General features: G+C 47.5%; 1 protein-coding gene across 2 annotated transcripts in view; it reads right to left on the reverse strand.

The window, feature by feature from the left end:
* Positions 1-1,344: 1,344 nt before the first annotated feature.
* Positions 1,345-15,258, reverse strand: part of CFAP74 (cilia and flagella associated protein 74) — a 120,778-nt gene continuing 106,864 nt past the window's right edge. The window contains exons 31-40 of one of the 2 annotated variants that reach the window (XM_027855478.1): positions 15,081-15,190; positions 14,747-14,802; positions 13,614-13,733; positions 12,502-12,657; positions 8,746-8,875; positions 7,739-7,893; positions 5,901-6,036; positions 5,183-5,307; positions 3,574-3,708; positions 1,345-1,772 (exon numbers count right to left, since the gene is read on the reverse strand). In XM_027855478.1, coding sequence (XP_027711279.1) covers positions 1,650-1,772; positions 3,574-3,708; positions 5,183-5,307; positions 5,901-6,036; positions 7,739-7,893; positions 8,746-8,875; positions 12,502-12,657; positions 13,614-13,733; positions 14,747-14,802; positions 15,081-15,190 — 1,246 coding nt within the window. In that variant the 3' untranslated portion in view covers positions 1,345-1,649. The remainder of the gene's footprint in view (positions 1,773-3,573; positions 3,709-5,182; positions 5,308-5,900; positions 6,037-7,738; positions 7,894-8,745; positions 8,876-12,501; positions 12,658-13,613; positions 13,734-14,746; positions 14,803-15,080; positions 15,191-15,258) is intronic. The other variant, XM_027855479.1, reaches the window with a different exon arrangement.

The following is a 15,258-nucleotide window of genomic DNA, read 5'->3' on the forward strand; positions in this document are numbered from 1 at the left end:
CTCTGGTAACAGCTTCGGGGGCTGGGCGGATGGCAGTGGGGGAGGGGTGGGAGGAGCTGGGAGAGGCTCACATTCCAAGCTGATCTAGCTGGAGGACTTTTCCTACCCAGTGGAAAATCAAACAGTTTCACAGCCAGGTATCTGTCTGGTGACGATGCTCTGGGACCTGGAGATAAGTGTTTGTGTGCTTTTCCTGGGCTGGGCCCTAGCTGTTGGTAATCTGATCTCCCTTTGCTCCAAGGTGGGGCTAGATCCCAGTTCAGGCAGCCCAGCCCAGTGAAACTGCAGGGGGAGGGAGTGGGAGGGGTGTGGGAGAGATGGTGTGGGGTGTTCCGAAGGAGGCTGCGGTGCTGGCTGGTTGGAGTGGGGCTTCTGTTGGAGAGGGCTGTCAGGGATGGCTCACCGCTCACACACACACACACACTCACCCACCCGTCGTTGCAAAATTGAGCCTGTTTTCACTGAATACTTCTTGTATGTACATTGTCTTCCCGAATTAGAATGTCTACTCCTTGAAGGCAGGGATGCTGTTGTTGCAGATTTTGTATGCCCATAATAACATTTACATATGAGTTCGTTATTGGCAAAGCATTTTGCAAATTTTATCTCAGTTGATTCTCACAACACCCCTGGAAAGCAGGTGCTCTTATTATCCCCATTTTGCAGATGGAAAAACTGAGACTGAGAGAGGTTAAGTAACTTAGTACTTAGTAGGCACTTAATGTTTCCTGTTGGACTTGCTGTGGTTCAGAGAGTTAGGAGCTGAGACAGGATTAGAATTCAGGTCTTTCTGACTCCAATTCCAGCTCTCTCCACCTAGCCGCCTCTACTGGTAAATCAGTTAGCATTTATTATGTACGCTACTATCGGTCAGCCTTAATATCTATCTGCAGTGGATAGACAGAATGCCAGGCCTGGAGTCAGGAAAACTCTTTCTGAGTTCAAATCTGGCCTCAGACACCCGGGCAAGTTATTTAACCCTGTTTGCCTCAGTTTCCTCATCTGTAAAATGAGTGGGAGAAGGAAATGGCAAACCACTACAGTATCTCTGTGGAGAAAACCCCAAATGGGGCCACGAGGAGTCAGACACAACTGAACAACAGCAAACATAGAAAATACCCGCGTGAGCAAGATATCTACCGGACAAATTGCGTCTCTGAGAGAATGCACTAAAATTAAGGAGGCAGAGATGGGGAGGGAGAAAATTCCAGGCATGGTGGACCAAACTTCCAGAAACCCTGTCAGAAAGCTGGATGCCCTCAACAGCCAAGTCTTGGGGCCTGGGCGCTCCCTCCCCTCAATGCTGGCGAAAGCTCCAATACAGAAGGACATGTCAAGTCATCAGAGGATTTGTGGTCATTTTATTTTTTTAACGGAGGCGCTGATCTCCATAGCAAAGGCCCCTGAGGGAGAGTAATGGCGGGGAAAGACTGAGTTGCTTTTTCTGGCCCACAGCTCCTGATCTAGGGACGATGTTCTTTTGTTGGCATGGAAGGCTACATTCGTCACAAGAACTAATTGTAGGAGGAACTTCAGTGGTGACTATTTAGGTCCAGTGTTCCTCTGGGTGCTTGGAGGGTCCTCATCCCCCGTTGGATGCCAATGACCTTAGCAGGGGGGGAATTATCAGGGCATCTGCACCTCCATTCCTATCTGAGTGAATCGCCCAGAATCCACCCTGATACCACGTGGGCGATGAAGACGAGTCTGTAGATCTCCTTCACATCTCCCCGGAGTATCAGGAAGGTGGTGACCACCAGGGGCTGATCCGGCTACAACAAAAGCAATAAGAACTAAGTTTAGGCTTTGGCTCCGGGGGATGCAGCAGCTTGGGCTGGAGAGACCATAGAGCGTTCTTTCAATAAAAATTTAGATCAGGGGTGATGGTAGAGCGGAGCACGGGGAGTGCTATGGAAAAAACCATCGTCAACCCTACGCATAAGCAGAGCCAAATGTTAGGTTGCTGTTGTTTTTTTTAAACCTGCGTCCCCTCCCCCCTTCCTGCCCTTCCCCAATCCTCTTCTCCAAAGGAACTTGGGTTCTGGCCTGTTGGAATCAAGATCTGGCTTCTATTTGCCCTGCGGGTTTCAGTTTGGGGTATGAGAGCATTCCCAAAGCAGGACAAATAACCCTGGATCTTTAATTAGGTCCTTGTGGATTGGCAGAGGGGATGCCTCCCCTGCCATCAGTTGGAGTGTGCTCAGGTACTAGCAGCTTAACAAGCAGAATTAGGAAGGCAAGTCTGATGCCAATACTGATCCTGCCCCACCCTCCCCCCTAGACCTATAATGTAGTTCATAGCTACTTTAAAGTTGTTAGGACTTACATGCTAATTTGGACACTTTATTAGCCTTAAGCCTCAGTTAACTTAACCTGAGCCTCAGTTTCCTTATCTGAAAAATGGGGATTTTAAATACTCACATGGTTGATCAACCCCGTAGGGTAGCTGAACCTTAAAGTAGTATAGGAATGTGAATTGTTTGTTGTTGTTATTATCATTATTATTATTATAATTAGGTCCTAGTTCTAGAGCCAAAAGGGACCTTGAAGGTCACTGATTCCAACCCTCTCATTTTACAGATTAGGAAACTGAGGCCCAGAGTCTAACAGGTCACATAGGAGGTAAACAGCAGAGCTAGGACTTGGCCCTTGGACACCAGTTTTCTCACACCATCGTACTTCCTTGGGTATTTCCCTTTCAGTTGGTTCAGCCTGTACTATGTGGTTTATAGGATTCTTTTTCTTGGCCTTATGCAATATAGTGAATTATTCTACTGCCTGAGCCTAGGTGTCAGCGTAGGGCACTCTGGACATAGACCAAATGCTCCATTAACACTGTCTTTAAGATCAGAGTGCAGGCTGAGAGCCACTGGCATCAGCTCCCTGTACAATGACCACCCAATTCAGCTGACTTTCTGGACCAGTTACTTGGGTCTTTTGTGTCTGAAAGGGGAGCTACATATTCTGAACTGAGTTTAAATGGGGCAAAGGCTGCTTCAGATCTGGCTCTAGAAGCTGGCAGGGAGAAATAGGAGGGTAGAAGAAAGGGAGGGGGGAGGAAAGGAGAAAGAAGGGAAGTGAATAGAGGAGGAGAGGAGAAGAGAAGAGAAGAGAAGAGGGGAGGAGTGAAGAGGAAGGAAAAGAGAAGGAAAAGGGAGGGAAATAGGGGAGGTGAAGAGAAGATGAGAGGAGGAGGGGAGGAGAAGAGAGGAGAAAAGACAGGTGAGAATGGAGAAGGAAAAGAGGGAAGGAGAGGTAGAGAGAATGGAACGAGGACAGGAGGGGAAGGAGGAGGAAGATGGGAGAAGAGGAAAAAAAGGGAAGGGAGGGGAAAAGGGAAGGAGGACAGGGGAGAAAAGAAAAGGGAAGAGAGGAGGGGAGAGGAGGAGTGGGGAATGGAGGGAAAGGAAGGAGAGAAGAAAAGAGAAGGGGAAGGGGGAAGGGAAGGAAAGGAGAGGAGCTGCCCTGACTGGCTCACAGATAAATATAGAAACCCCTTCTGGGTACAACATGCTTAGGAATGAAAGCAGCCCAGCCCTGGCAGCAGGTCAGACAATGACTGCAGCCACATACGTCAAAATCAGCCGTGGGCACCCAGGACACGCTGATGGTCTTGGTCTGGCCTCGGTCCACAGTCCCTTTGGAGGGCTCTACCGTGAAGCCTTTGTGCTGAAGGAAGTGAATGTTGTCCAGGCTGAAGTCGATGCTCTATGGAGGCAACGAAAACTCTGGTCCCTAGGGATGGCCTTTGTCTTCCGTTCTCTCCACCTCTCCTCCCCTCTTTTCCTTCTCCATTTTTTTAAGGCAATTGGGGTTAAGTGACTTGCCCAGGGTCACACAGCTAGTGAGTGTTATGTGTCTGAGACCAGATTTGAACTCAGGTCCTCCTGACTCCAGGGCCAGTGCGCTATCCTCTGCACCACTTAGCTGCCCCTCCTTCTCCATTCTTACTTCCTCTCCTCTCTCCCCTCCCCTCCCCCTCCCTCTTCTCTTCACTAGTCCCCAGGTGTAGATTCTTATCCCTCAGGGTTGGCCCTTGTCCCCAGCGGAGAACTGTGACTCCTCAAGGCTGCATTCCCCCCCATCCTGTGGTGCTAGGATGAGGGTTCATACCCTGGGCTTGGACATTTTCTTCCTTGGAGGGCAGATGCATTTTTCCTCACTTGGGCCCAATAGTCCCTCCATCTGTTCTCCACAGCCCCTTCCTCTTTCCAGGCTTTTATGTTCAGGGGTTTCCATGGGTGCAACCAGTTCTATTCAGTCCATAATTACTAAGCACCCATATCATGCTAGGCCCAGGTTCTGGGCATATAAGGTCAAAACCCACAACAGTCACTGTCCTCTGAAGGCTTCTGCTTTACCAGAGTGAGACAGCAGGAGCACAGGTCTATAGAGTACATAACAGGGAGTGAGGGCCCAAAATAAGGGCTCCAGGAAAGTAGGAGGGGGAGGGAACACTGACATGGGCAAGGGAACACTGGTGTGGGGGAGCACTCTCATGAGGAGGGAGCACCGACATGAGCGAGGGAGCACTGACATGGGCGAGGGAGCACTGACATGGGCGAGGGAGCACTGACATGGGGGAGCACTGACATGGGGGAGCACTGACATGGGGGAGAGTTATCCAGGAAGTTCTCACAGAGAGGCTGCACCTGAGCTGAATGGAGGGAGAATGGGGTGATGAGGCCCGGGCCTGAGGACACAAATACTGCTCTGGGACTGGTGGCATGGCCAATCATCTTCTTAGTGGATGAGGGACCAGGCCAAGTGCCTAGCATCACAGCTGAGCCCTCTCGGGTGTGCATGTGTGTGTGTGTGTGTGTGTGTGTGTGTGTGTGTGTGTGTCCTTTGTCCAAAGCCTGTGGGTATTTTGGGGGAAAATCTGTAGAACAGGGGTTCTTGGCTAGGGTCTGGTGAACCCAGATAGAGAAAAGGGGGCATCTGTATCTTCACCCACCTAAAATGAGTGTTTCCTTCAATTATGAATGTTAGGCAGCACGACATGAGAAGGAGTCTGTAGGGGTCACCAGACTCTCCTTGGGGAGGGGGTGTAGTCCAGGACACCCCAAAATTTACTCTCTTCTTGAAATCTTGATCTTTCTGGAAAGGTCTGGTGGGGCAAGGTGACCGTGGGAGCCAGGGGACTGTGGGCCGCCAGGGCGCTCTGGGGTGGGCACGTTACCTTTTTCAGAGTGGGCTGGGAGGTTCGGATACATCCTATTTGTAGTTCTCGGGTGGCGGGGGTGGATGCAGAGTCCATCTGGATATACTCTAGGGTCAGGATAATTGCCTTCATCTCTTCTGCATCTAGATGGGGGTGGAATGGCCTGATCATCTGGTCTCTCCTTAGACCAGGGGTGTGGAGGGCTTCCTCACCCCCTACCTATTGGGGAGGTGGGCTTGGGCAGTGAGGAAGGATGATGAGTGTAGCAGTGTCAATTAAGCAAGATTCTGTCCCCTATCCCTGCCCCCAGCCTTTCTTTTCCCTAAATCAGAAGTCTGAGAAAGGGGCTGGGAAACCTTCCAACATTTGGCAGGGGGCAGGGAGCCAGAGAGAAGGAAACCTGAGGCCGCCTTGGTGGTTTAGAAGTGTTTACCAGATCATATTATTTCCTGCTACTGGCAGAGTGGGGGATGGGCTCTGGCAAAATTTGACCCTGAGCCCAAGGGCCTGGGGCAGGCTGGGCAGAAGTGGGAGCAGGATAGGGAGGAGGGGAAGGGCGGAGTTCAAAGGGGCATCCTCCCTGGGTTCCCAGACCCCTGGGAGGGCCAGGCTCCAAAGGTGGCCAGCTTTCCCCGGGCCTGGGCCTGGCTTGCCCATCCACTGTGCCTGAAGGTTCAGGACCTGCCAGGGATCAGACAGGGGCTCAGTTGCCACCAACAGCTGCACAGGCGCTCACCTTCTCTTCGCTCCTCCTCTCTCACAGAAGAGATTACAGCCAGGGACTCCACAGTCACGTCCAGAGGGTCGCCTCCTTCCACAAACATCATGTGCTCCCTTGCAGCCCCTTTCAAGAGGATCTGATGGGACACCCTCTGAGACAAGACAGAAGAGCCGTGGCCCTGTCACTGGTGTGCCCCCATCTTTCTTAACTGTCCCCCTCTCTCCACTCAAAGGGGTAATGGGTGTCACCGAAAAGCCATCATAGCCCACATGGGCAGCACCTGGCGGGCAGGGCTGCTCCCCTGGGAGAGGCCTGGGCCTGGCCCACGTTGGGGAGCATATATTCATGGACCTCACATTCTCCCAATGGAGCCTGTGGAAAAGCAATCTGGCCACTATCTGTCCCCCCAAAGAGAGCCTGGCCTGGGGGGTGGGGGGCAGTGCAAAGAACCAGCACTCAGATGCACCAGAGGGTGATGGAGCAAAGGTGGATGCAAGGTTAGATCCAAGATTGGTGAATCTAAGAGATGCGAAGAGAGGGGAGAGGAGGGGAGTCAAAGAAATAACTCGAATACAGAAAAGGCAAAAGGCAGGACTGAATTCAGGGTGCTGCTAGCAGGCGATGAAGGCCTAAGGAAAGAGGTTCAGCTCATTTCCTGCAGTGTTCATAAGGGCCCAGAAGATGGCGCTGCTGCCCCGTGGTTTCTGGGGGGTGGGTGGTGGGTGATGGGGAGTGGGCAGGGTTCCAAAATCCAGGTGAAGTTGGTTCCCTGTTGGGGGGAGGTGAAGAGGAGGAGGGAGACCAGAGTCCCACTGATGGCCAAACAAGGGTGTTGGGGCCCTCCCATCATGCCTTTCCAGAGCCCCAGTCCCAGGGGCTGTAGTGTTTGCTTGGGTCCTTGCTCTTGGTGGATGGGACCCTTTGGCAAACAAATAGTCCAAGGGTGTGCTCCCAAAGGTCCACACTGATGCCAGCTCTTCTCTAACACTTAGAAGTTTGCAAACCACATTAATGTGGAATCTCATTTGGTCCTCATGGCAACCCTGCAAAGTAGGTGCTGTGTGTATGTATATATATATGTATGTATATAAGCCCCACTTTGCAGCTGAGGAAACTGAGGCTGAGAGAATGACTTGCCTATAGCGACATAGCTTGAAAGCACCTGAAATAGGATTTGAACTCAGGTCTTCTAGACCCCAGCTAAAGTGCTCTGTCCATGGCACTAATTAGTTGCAATTAACCACATAATCTGACCGACCCATTGACCAAGTGACCAGGTGAGTCACTGACCAGTGAGCAAGGACAATGACCCTGTGAAGGAACCTGCTTTACAATTCATCTGAGTGAGGAGGGCGCCCACAGACGCTGCTTTCTTTGACCCAGGATTTCCACTCTTAGCTGCCCGTGCACCAGGCATTGATGCCTGTGATTCTATCAGTCAAGACTGAGCCTCAAGAGGCAACTAGGTGGCGCAGTGGATAGAGCACTGGCCCTGAAGTCAGGAGAACCTGAGTTCAAATCTGACCTTAGATACATAACACTAGCTGTGTGACTCTGGGCAAGTCACTTAACCCCAATTGCCTCACCAATAAAAAAAAAATGACTAAGCCTCAGACGCTCAACCTGAAGCAGGCCCTGGTGCCCTGGCTAATTGAGTCTGGTCTCCCATATCTGGCTTTTCCTTTAAAGCCAAGAAGATCAAGGGTCAAATGTTTGGCTCGCTATCTTTCCCCTTCCCTCCCTGGGTATTCTGGCTCAGCCCTGCCAGTGGGGGACACCAGCCTTTGCTGCACCACTGGGGAAGTCATTTGGGAAATAGCGGAGCTGCCGCTGAGGCTGCTTAGGCATTGTACCTTATTAAACAGCACCACTTGCATCCTGTCAGAAAAGTACAGGCTCTCATGGTCCGGACTGAAGGTCAAGGTGAAGTCCTGCGTCTTCCCTGGTTCAATAACTCCATCTACTGGGGAGACGCTGAACACACTCTGGCCATTGTAGTTCTGGGTGCCTGCGGGGACAGCGACAGGGACAGGGAGGGGGGAATGACATCAGAGCGCTGCACAGAAACCCACTCAGAGGGAACGCCATCTTCCTTTCTTTTCCCTACTCTACCCCGATATCATTATTGTTTTTTTTCCCCCTGAAACTTGCATCTTGTGATTTCTGCTCAGAGTTTATCAACCATGATGGCTCAGTGGCTAGGTCCCTTTGCTACCCATTTCCAGTTCCATGGAAGAAAATGATTGGAGAGCCCATTTTTGTTCTCGGGAATCCAACGGATTGATTCATCTTTCATTACAATAAAATTATAGTAGGGGGAAGCAATTCCTGCCAGCTTTAAACTTTACATCTTACAGGATTGCAGCTTTAGAGACAGATGCGTCTTTAGAGGGCATCTAGGTCAACTGCTTTTCTTTTTTCAGAGGGAGCAACTGAGTCCTAGAGAGGTTGCACAATTCACCCAGGGTCTTGCAAGTAGCAAGGGGTAGATAGCTAACTAACCCCAGGGCTCTTTCCACTAGATAAGACTAGGCTAGGCTGCCTCAGAGCAGAGATGGAGGGAGCCCTAGAGATCAGATAGTCCAAACCTTCCTTTTTCCAAAGAAGAAACAGTTGCCTAAAGGGGAATGGATTTGCCCAAGATTGTATGTCCAGTTAGTGTCAGGTCCTGGATTAGGACCCAGATTTACTAACTCTCTCTGATCTAGGATTCATTTCTACCGCCATCCCTCCCCTCACTGCCTTCCTAGGCAGGATTTCCAAATTGGTGCAAACTTTCCTTTTCTGGAAGCAACTGACTCTTAAAGAGATGGGGTGGGGGAGGGGTGCTCCTGCAGGTATTGCCCAAGTCAATATTTACCAATGATATTGGTCCTTCTTTCTGAGTTATTGACAAAACCCGGCATCTGCAGCTGTTCCTTATTTCTCATCAGGGAGAGGCTATCCAGAAAGATGGAATATTTGATTGGGAGTGTCGAGTTGTTATGAAGCTTTAAGAAAGCAGAAATTAGACTCAATTCCTCCATGTGCCTGGGTCACACAGCAGGGCAGAAGCCCCCAGGGAAGTCATCCATCATCTCTAAATGACTGTCAGGGCAGAAGGAACAAGCAGGAGAATCCCTCTTTTTCTGACTGGTCCCATGGAGAAGCAGGAGGCTGGGAGGATGTCTAGGTGACATTTGTGAATGATTAAAACATTTTGAGGGTTTTATTTTTTTTTTTAGCAGAGTAAAGCTGCTGTGCCAGTCATATCTGATACCATGCATTCTTGGATAGACTATTATCTAAAAATATTTCCGTCTTATTGCTTCTCCCACCATCTGGATTCTTCCCTTCCATCAAAGCAACCAGATATCTACAGATGGAAAATCTAGCTGGGCCAATTCCATGCTGCAAGGTCATGTTTGTGCTAGAGAAGAAAATACTGCAGCCTAAAACACTGGGCTAGAGCTCTCCCTGAGAGGACCACTGCCAGCATCATTCGTTTAAACACTTAGTGAGCACCAAATGTGTGCATAGCATACCTATCTTTGAGGTGCTTACAAGCTAGTAGAGTGGACACATTTATGTGCACGAAACAGTTCAAAATTTACACAGCTACTGTATCTCCTCCTTCCTTGGTGATTTCATCTGCTCTTATTATTTCTATGTAGATAACTCCCAAACTTTATGTATGTATGTATCTATCTATCTCTCTAACCTTTCTATCCATCTCTCTCTATCATCTATCTCTATCTATCCATCTACCCATTCATCCACCTATCTCTATCATCCATTTATCTATCTATATCTATCTCTATATCTACATAGCGCTGTCTCTCTGTCTCTCTCTCTTCTCTCTACCTCTCTCCTCCCTGTCTCTCTTGTCTCTCTCTGTCTCTTTCTGTCTCTCCTTTCTCTCCTCTCCTGTCTGTCTGTCTCTGTCTCCTCTCTCTCTGTGTCTGTCTGCCTCTCTCTGTCTCCGTCTGTCTGTCTCTGTCTTTCTCTCTCTCTCCCTTCTCCCACCTTCCCTCCCTATCTATTTATCCATCTATCCTAAACTCCAGTCCTGAATCTTCAATGAGATTTAGCATTAAAAATGCTGGCATTGTAAACCCAACCCACCCACAGTGGAATTTCTCATTTTCCATACACTTAACCCTTCTCTAGGCTTCTCTTTTCCTGTTGTAGGCACTAAGTTTACAACAGCAGAGTCAGACTTGCCTCTCCCTTTCTTCACACACCTAGTTGCCTGTTGCCATGTTCTGTTGATACTCTTTCCACAATAAGTCTCAAACCCCTTCCCTTCTCTCCACTGACATGGCCACCATCCTAAGTCCTTGCCTGGACTATTGAAATAGCCTCCTAATTTCTGTTTGTAGTCAAATCCCTTGACATTTCTTCCCTATGCTGTTGTTCAGTCATTTTTCAGTTGTTTCTGACTTTGCATGACCCCATTTGGAGTTTTCTTGGCAAAGACATTGGGGTGGTTTGCCATTTCCTTCTCCAGCTCATTTTAAAGATGAGAAAACTGAGGCAGACAGGGTTAAGTGATTTGCCCAGGGTCACACAGCCAGATTTGATTGAACTCAGGAAGATGAATCTTCCTGGCTCCAGGTCTGGAACTCTATCTACTGGGCCACCTAGCTGCCCCATACAGTTGCCAAAATAATCTACTTAAGACAAATGTCTGATCACGTCATTCCTATTCTCAAAAATCTTCAATGGCTCCCTATTGCCTCTCAGATGCAATGTAAACCAGTTTAGCATTGAAGGCCCTGAACAACCTGGCTCTACCCCCCACCCTTTATTTTCTTTTCTAGTCTTCTCTTACTCCTGTTCATGTTCAATACTCCTATATTACGACCAAACTGGCTGACTTGCTGATTCCTGAATTTGGAATTCCATCTCCTGTGTCTGTGCTTTCATGCAAGCTTCCCTCCATCTTGCCCTCTCCTCTCCTCTGCCTATGAGAATCTTTAGCTTCCTTTGAGGTTCAGTTCAAGAACCATCCTCTAAGGAAAGGCTTCCTGGGTCTTAAATTACCTTGAGTTATATACATATGCATGTATGTATGTAGATGGATGGGTGTGTGTGTGTGTGTGTGTGTGTGTGTGCACATGTGTGCTCGTACTCTGTCTTTCCCTCTTGAGGGCAGGGACTTTCCTTTTTGTGTTTGTATATTCAAATCCTCAGTGACTTGAATTGTTTGTTGAATTGAATTGCTTCTTTTGTACAAGTACCAAAATTAAAGGGTACTAAAATAAATGCTGTAGAGGAGGAAGAGATTATTCTGGGGTTTCCTTTCCCTCCCCATTCCCCACCATAGGAAAAGTAATGTGGTGCAACCGACTACTTGGATGAGCTGGGAGTGACCAGCTACCTCCCCCTTCTGGTGAGATAGAAGACTACCAGCCCTTAGCATCCACTCTGCCATGACCTCCTCCAGACCCACAAAGACTGTGACCTGACCTGGCTATGTACCTTAAGGACCTCTGGCCCAGCCAGTCACCCTGGTTCTGAACCTTTAGGCCTTCTATGCCTTGTCATGCCGCTTGTCCTGAAGATCAACTCTCCTATATGTGTTGTCTCCTCCAATTAGAGTGGAAGCTCCTTGGGAGTAAGAAGTCTGTTTTTTTTTCTTTTTCTATTTGTATTGTATGTATTAGCAAATAGCAACTCAAAAGAAAGCTTAATAAATGATTTTTCATTTGTTTATCAGAGAAGGCTTCCTGGTGGAGGTGAGACAGCTGGGTCTTGAAGGACAGGAAGGTAGAGAAGAAAAGGTTGGCACTTCCAGGCACCAATGAAAGATCCCAGATAGCAGAGGCTGGGTCTATCTCCTTCCTCTAAGCTCCTCTCTCTAATGAATGTTTTACAGAATGAAACCCAACACTCCAGCACTGGTTTTTAAAAAATTTTTATATTACCATCTTTTTTTTTTATATGAGGCATTTGGGGTTAAGTGACTTGCCCAGAGTCACACAGCTAGTGAGTGTTATGTGTCTGAGGCTAGATTTGAACTCAGGTCCTCCTGACTCCAGGACCAGTGCTCTATCCACTGTGCCACCTAGCTGCCCCCATATATTACCATCTTGGCTACTCTCTGGTCATCTTATATAGCTTTCTGTGTTTTTGCTCTAGAACAGTGATTGGGCAACTGCTGGTCAGCTCATATGAGGTCCATGACCTTCTTTTAAAAAAAAAAATATATATATATATATATATGTATGTATGTATAGATCACTATATTTCAATACAGTTGGCTTCCTTTGAAATTCTATGTGTCTTATGCATTTGAAAAGATTATTCTGTGCGGGATCTGTAAGTTTCACCAGACTGTCCAAGGGGTCCATGACTCCCCCCCCGCCAAGAAACCATTAAGAACCCCGGGTTGAGAGCATAAATTTTTGGGAATACTGAAGACCACTCTTGGGGTTTTTTGTTTTTGGATGTAGTAGTCCCTATAATCTGAGCACTGGAATGGGTCCAAGTCCTGAGGATAGGATCAATAAATGTTTGTATTTGTTGGCTGGCATCTTCTGAAGACTTACGTAGACTAATTGGACTATGGCTGGCCCTAAAGAGGCTTACAATTCAGAGGGAATTCAAAGTAATGGAGGGAGAGCTAACTTACTTTAAAAGTTGATGTGGCACTTTCTCCAACAATAACATATCCCATATTCAGGACATCTCCTTCAATGGAGCAGGTAATTGTGGATGCCACCCCTTTGCCCACCATGGTCAGGGTGAGCGTCCCTCTCTTTGTCATGATATCCAGAGTTTCTAAGAACTAAAAAAAAGGGAGAGGGATATTAGTAGGCAGAGAAGATATGCGCAGAGCAAAAGGAAGGCATCGACTTAGATAAGAGCTAAGATTGTTTCCAGTGGTAAATTTTGGAATCTTAAGTTTGAAATGAAAATAAATATAAAGAAAGTTTAAAAGACAATGGCTTGTCTCAAATTCTTTTCAGTCATCAAATAATATGATGTCAGTGCTGGGGGCACCCACTGAGCTCATTCAGCCCAACTCTCTCATTTGACAGTGTAATAAGAATCTGGTCCATCGAGTCAGAATGCCCTGGCTACATTCAATGGGAAGACATCATCCAGAGGGATGACAGTAATTCAGTGATGAGCCATCAATGCTAATTAATCCACAGAATATTCCTTAGGGGAGGAAAGAGGGGGAGGAGAGGCCATGTAGAGCAATGAAGTCCCCAGGGCGCTATGCTACCGTTCTGGCTAGGGTTATCACATCAGCCCCTGCCCCAGGTCCCCATCTCTAGATGCAGAAGCTTAGCAGAAATGACCTGGGGCCAGTGCTACAAGAAGAGATTTTTCCCATGAAAACCCAACCTGAGCAATGGATATGATATGAGAGGAAAGCCATGGTCTATGTGTTGTAGGTCCATGGATTTCCTCTAGATTCTGGGATTTTGACAAAACCTTCCTTTCCTTGCTGGACTGGTCCATATGCCTCCCCTGGTAACAGGAGCATGGGCTTCTTTTCAGTTTGGTAAACCAATCAAAAGGTCACAGTATGAATTCATTAAGCATTTATTATTTTCTCCCCGAAAAAGGACCAGACTGCAATCTTCCAGCAAAATGGGGTTGTGTTCTCTTCCCCACCAAAGGGCTAGCTGTCTTATTGCCTGATCTTTCTTTTTACTTCCGAATGAGATGTGAGTGCCAAGACTTCAACTGAATACAGACTTGTGGATCTGTCCCTTGACCGTAAGAGCTTACCGTGTTACTCTCTCGGGGAGAGAATGATACAGCAATGTTTTTGCTTTCTTTAGATTGAAGACCACAACAAGGAGATAGCAGTATAAAGGGGCCATAGAGATTCAGAATAGAAAACTTCAACTGGGGAGAGACTAGTCAAGGAGACATAGTAATAATAATAATAATAATAACAATAATAACAATAATAATAGTAATAATGATAATGATGAGGGTGAGGATAGCAGTCTGCATTCGTATAGAGCTTTAAGGTTCATGAAGTGCTTTACATGTTATTTCATTTGATGTCCACAACAACCCTGGGAGGTAAGTGCTATCATTGCCCATTTTTTCAGATGAAGAAACTAAGGGCAGGGGGGGGAGGGAATAGACATTTATATAGCACCTACTATATGTCAGTCTCCGTGCTAAGCACTTTTACAAATATTATTTTGCGTTCCTCACAACATCTCTGAGAGGTAGGTGTTATCTTTGAATTTTACAGATGAGGAAACTGAAAGGGGGATAAGCATTTATAAAGGGCCTACTATGTGCCAGTTACTCTACTAAGCACTTTAATAAATACTATCTCATTTGATCTTCACAACAACCCTGAGAGGTAGGTACTATTATTATCCTCATTTTACAGTTGAGGAAATTGAGGCAGACAGAGGATAAGAGACAGCCACAGCTAATAAGTGTCTGAGGCTGGATTTGAACTAGGGTCTTCTTGACTCTAGGTCCAGCACTTTATTGCTATCACCTTAGAGGCCTTAGCCCAAGGATGAAAAAAGAGCAAATAGTGGACACTTCCAAATTCCTCACAGGTCCACAGGCTTCTTGTGGCTTAATGCTTTAGAAGAAGAAAAAAAAAATGTCACAGCAGAGGAAAGGTAGATCATAGGAGCCTAGATTTAGGACAGGAAGCGATCTCAGAGGTCAGTTCCTCCAATCTCCTTGCTTAACAGAGGAGAAAACAGATGTGGAGAACCTGGGGGACTTCCCTACTCACATGGGTAGTTAAGTAGCAGAGGAAGGGCTTGAACCTACTCCCCAAAAAGCCTGATATAAAATCCCTTTCTTAAACAGAAAAACAAGGCAGTTCAGCTGCTGGACCATGTTGGGAATACTCAAGCAGAAGTCCTCTGGAAGGATACATCTAGGTATTCTGGGCAGACATTCTCTATCGTGATCTTTTTGATCTCCCGGTGCCCTAAAACAAACAAACAACAAACAAAAATTAAACACCGTGGTCGCTACCTGAGGTCTGGGGAGTATGGAACCTGTGGGCCAAATCAAGTCAACCAAAATTTACTAAGCACCCACTGTCTGCCATTGGGAGTGGTTAGCAAAGTTCAACAGGAAGAGAGACTATAAATTTGTCAGTGCAAATGATGTGTTGGGGGGCACAGATTGGGGAGGGTGGGGAGAGGGAAAGGGGAGTCATAAGGAAGGTCATAAGGAAGCAAGAGTGCCAGCGTCAGATCTTACCGACTGCAATGTCTCCAAAGTTGAACACGGTTTTCCCGTTGTCCGAAGCAACCACGATAGAGGGAGCCACCGTTGGACAATATAATTCCAGGTATAGTGTGTTATAAGGACTAGGAAGTTGGGGGAGAGAGGAGAGGAGAGGAGAGGAGAGGAGAGGAGAGGAGAGGAGAGGAGAGGA

This window comes from Vombatus ursinus, unplaced genomic scaffold (assembly GCF_900497805.2).
Source record: "Vombatus ursinus unplaced genomic scaffold, bare-nosed wombat genome assembly UNPS02010822.1, whole genome shotgun sequence".
Lineage (NCBI taxonomy): Eukaryota > Metazoa > Chordata > Mammalia > Diprotodontia > Vombatidae > Vombatus > Vombatus ursinus.